At 47.1% G+C, this 7980-nt stretch overlaps 1 protein-coding gene across 1 annotated transcript; it reads right to left on the bottom strand.

Annotated features, from left to right (window-relative positions):
• Positions 1-277: 277 nt before the first annotated feature.
• On the bottom strand, positions 278-2662 carry LOC311107669 (uncharacterized protein; the record flags this gene model as incomplete). Its single annotated transcript, XM_084150191.1, has 2 exons — positions 278-599; positions 1989-2662. 2 exons carry the CDS (start codon positions 2660-2662, stop codon positions 362-364), a joined length of 912 nt encoding a protein of 303 aa, XP_084006317.1. The 3' UTR covers positions 278-361.
• Positions 2663-7980: the final 5318 nt, after the last annotated feature.

Here is a 7980-nt window from a genome sequence, read left to right as displayed (position 1 = left end):
CTGTTCCAGATCCCGACCCAGCACTTGAAAATGCTAATTGAGAGGTGTGTTATAATCATAAAAGATAAGACAAACATGACGCAAGATAAAGGTGTATGAGCTCATGGTCTGAATCCATGGACAATACACTGTAGTTTATGAACATGCACATTTCTGAGAATTAACCTTTCCATTACCCATTAGAATTCCTGAAGATTTCAACACTTCATTCTCAAATGTTCCCTCTCCAGCTGGCCTTAAAGATTGAGTGTAAATAGTGTTAGTTTAAAGACAGAGTTGGGTCTTATCACTTCCAATCTCACCATACTTACTTCACTCCCTCCACAAATAATGTACACACCCCTCAGCAAAGGTCAGTCTCTCAGAAACTCCTGACGATTTTCTCTGTCTTCTTGGCCTCGTTGTTGAGCTCCCCGAAGGTGTCAAAGAACTGCTCCATCTCCCTCTGCAGGGCTGCGTTGCGAAGGTCTGCTGCAGCCCGGCCCCTCTCTGACTCCAAGATCTTAGCCTGGACCACAGAGTACCACCGCCTCTGCTGAGCCAGGTTAGCCCTCAGGTCAAACACCTCTCCCTGGAGAGCCTCGTTCCTCTCTTCCAGACTGTGAGAGAGGGGGGGGACAGAGGAGAGAGAGGTTAGGAAGATGGAGTGGGGGAGGAGGAGGGACACAGTAACTGCTGAGCCAGGTTAGCCCTCCGGTCAAACCAGTAACTACTGAGCCAGGTTAGCCCTCCGGTCAAACCAGTAACTGCTGAGCCAGGTTAGCCCTCCGGTCAAACCAGTAACTGCTGAGCCAGGTTAGCCCTCAGGTCAAACCAGTAACTGCTGAGCCAGGTTAGCCCTCGGGTCAAACCAGTAACTGCTGAGCCAGGTTAGCCCTCCGGTCAAACCAGTAACTGCTGAGCCAGGTTAGCCCTCAGGTTAAACCAGTAACTGCTGAGCCAGGTTAGCCCTCAGGTCAAACCAGTAACTGCTGAGCCAGGTTAGCCCTCAGGTTAAACCAGTAACTGCTGAGCCAGGTTAGCCCTCAGGTCAAACCAGTAACTGCTGAGCCAGGTTAGCCCTCAGGTCAAACCAGTAACTGCTGAGCCAGGTTAGCCCTCAGGTTAAACACCTCTCCTTGTAGCACCTCGTTCCTCTGTTCCAAACTGTTAGTGAGAATCTCAATTGCGTCCTCTCGCCTCTTTCTCAAAATGAGGAGGCGAGGACATGAGGAATCAGGGAGAATCTCAATTGCATTTCCTTAAGTGTTAGAAGGAGAGAGTGAGAAGGAGGAAAGCAAAAGGGTAAGGAAGAGAGAGAGGTCCTGAGCCAACACCTCGATCAAGTACCCTTTGGGGGCATCCATCGTAGGTTAGGGTTAAGGACGGTGAATTAGCCTATGTGACAGTCAGACATCATTGTTCCTGTGTGCTGTATGCTCCTAATTTTAGTTGCATGGCCAGTCAGGATGCCTGGTGAGATTGAGACTGTCTGTCTATATCAGTAGTAGTGAGATATGTGTTAGTGTCTAGGTTCGCACAGACCCTTTAAATAGCTCTCTTTCCATCCACCACTACACAGCCTCTATAAGACAGTCATGGCAGCATTGTGTTTTTAAGCATAATATTACTTAACCTGAGGAAAACAACTTCATGAAGTGTGTAATTGTGTGGTTTTTGAATTCATACTGGTGTTGTTTTTTCATATGCCACTCATGACATTCATTCCTTGTGTTCGTACTAATGTCATGTCGAATCAATATAAAAGAAAAGGCAGTGTTTGTGGAATATTTCACGACTGATATCTGTCAGTAAACAGGATGTGCGTGGACATGGGGAGCAATGGGGGGGGGGGGGGACATGGGAAACAGCAGAGTGGACACACGCATCTGGATAGAAAACCTTTGCAACTCCTTCTCCTTATCACTGAAAGTACACAGAGAAATCACGTCAGTCCAAAAGCAAGCCAAAATGTGTGTGCACAATGGATGATGATGTAAAGTTCTTACCTGTGTATGCGTTCCTCATACTCCTCTCTCTGCCTTGCTATCTGCTGCTGGAGGCTGGTGAGGAGGCTGCGGAGGGCGCTGGCTGAGGGGTCTGCCACGGGCAGGGGAGGGGGAACCCGGGCCCCAGGTACAGGGATAGAACCAGCCTGCTGGAGAGGCTCTTCTGGATGGGTGGCAGAAGCCTGTGGAGGTGGGACCAGGGGCTGGAGATGGGAGAAGTTATCTGGTCGATGGGGTTGTGGTTGGATCATTGGCTGGAGTTGGAACATGGGCTCTTCCTGGTCCTGGTTAAAGTCCAGTTCTGGTTCTGGGTCCTGGTCTTGGTACTGGTCTGGTCCATTGCTGGCGCTGCTCCCTGCTAGGAGGATTTCACAGGAAGACCAGGAGCTGCTCTCCCCACTGACCCCTCCGTCATCCATCAGCACCGAGACCGGCACCGGGATCCTCAGGAAGCGCTGGGGCGTGGGGAAGGTCACGGTGGTTTCCATGGCAGCGTCCTCAGCGGGGGTCACGGCGTGGAGGTTGTCGTAGACGGAGAGAGCGCTCTCGTGTGTGTCTCCGTCGCTGTGGCTCGGGCTGGGGCTCTGCTGCTGCCGAACGCTCTCCACCTCCCGCGCTCCCTTATTCCCTCCTCCTCCTCTCTCTCCTCCTCTCTCTGCTCTGTTTGTCCCCATGTCCCAACCCTGCCTTCCCAGGCCTACCCAGCTGCAGCGACTGTGAGCTGGCAGCACGCCAGTCCCTCTCCCCCCTCCTCTCCCGTCTCTCCCCCATCCCAGTGTGGGAACCACAGCTGCAGCTGGGGCCAGGCCAGGGGGGGAGGGGGGGTGAAGGATTCCGGTTACAGCAGGGTTGCAAAGTCCCCCCCTTTCCCTCTTTCTCTCCTTCTCCATCTCCCTAAACCCTCTATCCCTTCCTCTCCCGGCATGGGGTAGACAGTTGTCGTAAAGGGGGTCGGTGGAGCAGGAGCTGGCTGTGGTGGGGGATTCGGTGGGCAGGCAGGGCAGCTCCATGTCACAACCTCACCCAGGGGGGTCCGGCACGGTGAGGGGGGGTGCTGACGGTCCGAGGGGTGCAGTAGTGACACCCTGCTCTGCTGTCAGTTGAGTCAAGGAGAGGTCTGAAGTCTGGTTGTAAGTCTGTCTGGAGGTGTAAGGGAGGGTCCCTGCTGGCTGTCCCCTGGAAGGAGTGCCGTGTCCTTGGGAGGGAAGTGTGTGTAGGACCCCCTGCCTGGTTCTCCTCGGTGTCCTTGACGCGGCTGGTGGCCGGCAGGTAGCAGGAGTACTGTGGGCGTCTGAGGAAAGGACTGCAGCTCTCACTCAGCAGCTGTGTGGAATAGTGTAATGTGTGTGTGTGTGTGTGCATGTGCGTGTTTGTGTCTTTAAGCAGCCCTAACTTCAGCTGTTGCACCATCATAGCTCCTGAGGGAGTGACCAGAGTGTAACTCAGCCTGGCTCATTCCTGAAGACACACACATTCAGAACTAGCTACAACCACAAAAATAGATACTGTATGCGGGCACCTACACACACACACACACTGCAATAAACCCCCCGACACCAGAGAGGAATGAAAGTGGTTGCCAGGCAATGCTTCCTGATTGGAGCATACAGGGTTAGACACTCCCCTTTACTGGGGTACAATGGCACAAATGCTGGCACACTTCTGGTTTGACTTACATGTCAACGTGTCAACTGACACTCAGATCCCCTTTCCCCTTCCTCTCACTCACTCTCTATCTCAGTCGATCTGTTTCTACTTCCCTGTTTATCTCTCTCTATCCCCTCCCCCTTTCTCTCTCCCACACTCTATTGGTTTATGGCACCTGTCCATGCTAATGCTGTGGGATGCAGTGAACCAAGTGTCAGGCCAATTTAACAGTGTGAGGAGAGTGATGGTGGTTAGTCACCCCACAGTTTAGGCCAGACCATTCGGCTGATCTATGGAGGGTAATCAGAACCAGTGGATGGCTGCCAACCTACCGTACAGGAAACTAATCATACAGTCTGTCACAACTCCTAGACTATAGCTTTTACCCTGAGTACACAGAGAGAGGGAATTTAGACTGAGAGGTTGGCTTACTGTATAGTGAAAAGGTGATAAGAAGAAGAGGTGTATTTTGAGAGAGAGAGAGAGAGAGAGAGAGAGAGAGAGAGAGCTTCCCTATTATGAGTCACTTAAACATTGGCAAAGAGAAACATTTAATTACAACTGAAAGCTTTTAGTACAGTTTGTATTAATGCACCTTACTCACTTCCGGCTAGAGAGCTGAGTTCTGGAGGTAAGCCATAGCCACCTACACACATATGCACACACACAGATGTTGCCATGGAACATTTGACCACCAGATGGGGCTATTTTATATGGAAAGTGTGTTTTCAATGGGTTGCGCACCTTGTCATCAGCAAAAATGTAACAGGCAGGAATTGCTTCCATCATCTTCCAAACCTAATCTGAATTCCAGTATCCTTTTGTTAGCACTGTACATGAAATGTAGGTACTCGTTTTGTTTCTCTTTTTAAGGCATGGTTGATAGCTCTTTGTCCTTCGTAGGACAAGCAGGGTCATATCAGGACACATTCTCTCTTTAACCACCAGCTTCTCCCTTTGCCTCTGATTTAGGATTAAAATGCATTTAGACCATGTTTGAACTTCACAGTAAATGGTTACCAGCATCACACTGAGATCACATCACAGCTATTGATCCAGTATTGATCAGTGATCCAGCGTTAGATCCTCCTCTGCTTCAGCTGCAGGGTGGGGTCAACCCAGTCTTTATCTGGGACACTGAGCCTAGATCACAGGAAACAGCCATATAATGGATCAATATTTCCCCTTAACTCACCTCAGCTCAACTCAGGTCAGCTGCAATGATCAGATCATTTGCAGTGCAGTGCAGTAAGGGGATGAATCATTGGGTTGACTAGAATGCTTTATAGGATTAGGACTTTGGAATAGATCTGCAAGGTTCTATCGATGTGGCCATGGGATAGACGGGGATCTACTTTGGAATCTCCTCAGTAACTTAGTCAGCTTGTGTTGCTCTTTGGACTTATCTGTCATATGTAAATCACCCTTTGCCCTTCAAGCCTGCACATCGAAGCATAGTCTTCAGTCACTTCAGTTACTGTAGAAAAACAGAGAGGATACATGCTGGTCTTTGTGGCTCAGCTGAGTCCAGCAAAGCACATAGCCCTATCCAAGGTTCTGAACTGGCCTGTCTCTTAGAGACCAGCGACTTCAGAAGGAGATGTGCAGCTAGAATGACAGAAATGTTCATCTTCACCCTTCTGATGTTACAGTTTGACCTTCCAGTGTCTTTTAAACTACATTTAAAGCTGACCTCTCTTCTTTATCCTCTTAATCAAAGGCCAGTGACTTTATGAAGATGGAAAGTTCAGCCCTGCAGAGGTTAACCTCTCTCCGAGGCCCTCAAGCACTTCCTCACCCCCTCCTCCTGCTCCTTACATCTATGCAGTTGTTTGTAGCCATGACGACTAAGGGGCCTCCATGGCAACTCGGATCCTCGTGTTTTAAATAATAAAGCGTCAGGGTGGTGGTGGTGGTGGGGGTGAGGGGAGAGCTCAGTGGTTAGTGCAGACTGTAGCTTGATGGAGTGTAATTGAGCAGGACCCTTGTTAGCATGGGAGCAGGCCCTGTTAACACAAGAGGCCTGCGAGGGAGAGGGGAGATGTGTACTGTAAGAGCTGTCTGGACATCTTTCTACTGAATAGCATATAGAGAAGAACCATACTGCAACTAGGAGAACCATATGAGGTGATGTACTGCAGCTGTAGCTCCTTCCACAGGATAGAGAGAGAGAAAGGCAGAAAGAGTGAGTGAGTGAGCGTGTGTGACTGAAGAGAGAAGGTGAGCAACGCAGTGAGAGAGACTTCCCCCAACCCTCCACCTCCTCTCCTGTTTCCTCTTTCGCCTGTTTACCCTGTTGTGCTGTTCTGTATTGTAGGGGCAGATTCCATTCCAATTCACCCCGTTCTGTTTACTCGTGTTATATTAAACCCTTCTGTCCATTGAAGATTCCTCTGAATACTTCTCATCCTAGAAATGAAAGCGCAACAGGGTTTTCAGGCTGCGTCCTTTGATGTCAGAAATGTGGCCTTCTATTTTTTTTATTCACAAGGCTTTTAGACTTCTAGATAGAGGCATATCACCAATATCAGTCAGCCATAGAGCGTCAACCTATAATACCATCTATATGAAGTGTTATTTGTTACTGTTATCCATATGCCTCTGTGCCAAACCATATCTGCTCTGTTTCTGTTGACTGTCATCCAAACCTTATCGAGTGTGTTTATTACCAAAAACAAAAATAGCATCCTTCATTCTCCACACAGGATTATCCCTCAGAACAAGACTCTCTGTCAGAACACTGGCATGAATACACACACATACCCCCCCCACACACACACACACACAAGGGATGTGATATATCCATTGTAGATTATATGAGTTATGCATCCCCATGTGTGGGTAGCTGTTTATTATCACGCCGTAATTAGATTAACAGACAGATTCAACACTGCTTTTAGATACATCCGTAGGTGTCTCTCCAGTATGACATCAATAAACCATGTATTTCTGTGTCTCTTTGCATTTAGATTTGATGGGTATTTCATTATTTCCTCTTGAGATTATAGCATTCCTTTGTCCTAATGTAAAAAGGTATTTTTTTTATATATTTATTTTAGTTATGTTTTTTTTCTTCAAGTTATAAAACATGCATCTGACAGCATAGTGACAGATATGGCCGTGTTACCATGGGAACATCTTCTTTTATAAAGAATATGATTGGAGATTGGGGAATAGAGAAATTCCGACATGGTGCTTTAAGCGAATGTAATCTGTATTCCTGACAGGTTTGACATCTTACTCAAATTACCACATCACTGAACATGACTGAACGAGAGGTTCATCTTATATAAGAAAGAGAGAGGAGAAAATGGAATTCCTATAGCTGGAATTCCCAGGGCCCGATAATTATTATTTTTATATAAAAAATGCATTTCATGTAATTCTACATCATTTACATGATAGAAGGCATTAGCTGAATCTCTTTTAATACCACACAAATGTCCGAAATGAGTGGCGACTCTGACACTGACAAACTGAGATCAATCTTCTCTTGAATTCAAACAAACAATAGCCCAGGCCAATGAAGCGACGCACAGATTGTACTATTTTAGGAGGCAATATATATATACACAGTGCATTCGGAAAGTATTCAGACCACTTTACTTTTTCCACATTTTGTTATGTTACAGCCTTATTCTAAAATGGATTAAATTGTTTTGTTTTTCCTCATCAATCTACACACAATACCCCATAATGACGGAGCAAAAACTGTTTTTTAGACATTTTTGCAAATGTATAAAAAATAATAAACTGAAAAATCACATTTACATACAGAACCAGTTAAAAGTTTGGACACATCTGCTCATTCCATGGGTTTTCTTTATTTGTACTATTTTCTACATTTACATTTTAGTCATTTAGCAGACGCTCTTATCCAGAGCGACTTACAGTTAGTGAATACATATTTTTTTTATACTGGCCGCCCGTGGGAATCGAACCCACAACCCTGGCGTTGCAAACGCCATGATCTATCAACTGAGCTACATCCCTGCCGGCCATTCCCTCCCCTACCCTGGACAACGCTGGGCCAATTGTGCGCCGCCCATGAGTCTCCCGGCCGCGGCCGGCTGCGACAGCCTGGATTCGAACCAGGATCTCTAGTGGCACAGTTAGCACTGTGATGCAGTGTCTTAGACCACTGCACCACTCAGGAGCGTGCAAAGCTGTCATCAAGGCAAAGAATGGCTATTTGAAGAATCCCAAATATAAAATCTATTTTGATTTGTTTAACACTTTTTTGGTTACTACATGTTTCCATATGTGTTATTATTTCATAGTTTTGATGTCTTCACTATTATTCTACAATATATTTATATTTGGGATTCTTCAAATAGCCACCCTT

The sequence above is a fragment of the Coregonus lavaretus genome (assembly GCF_964263955.1).
Source record: "Coregonus lavaretus genome assembly, chromosome: 32".
Lineage (NCBI taxonomy): Eukaryota > Metazoa > Chordata > Actinopteri > Salmoniformes > Salmonidae > Coregonus > Coregonus lavaretus.
Note: the sequence above shows the minus strand (reverse complement) of the source record. Positions and strands in the feature narration are given on the sequence as shown.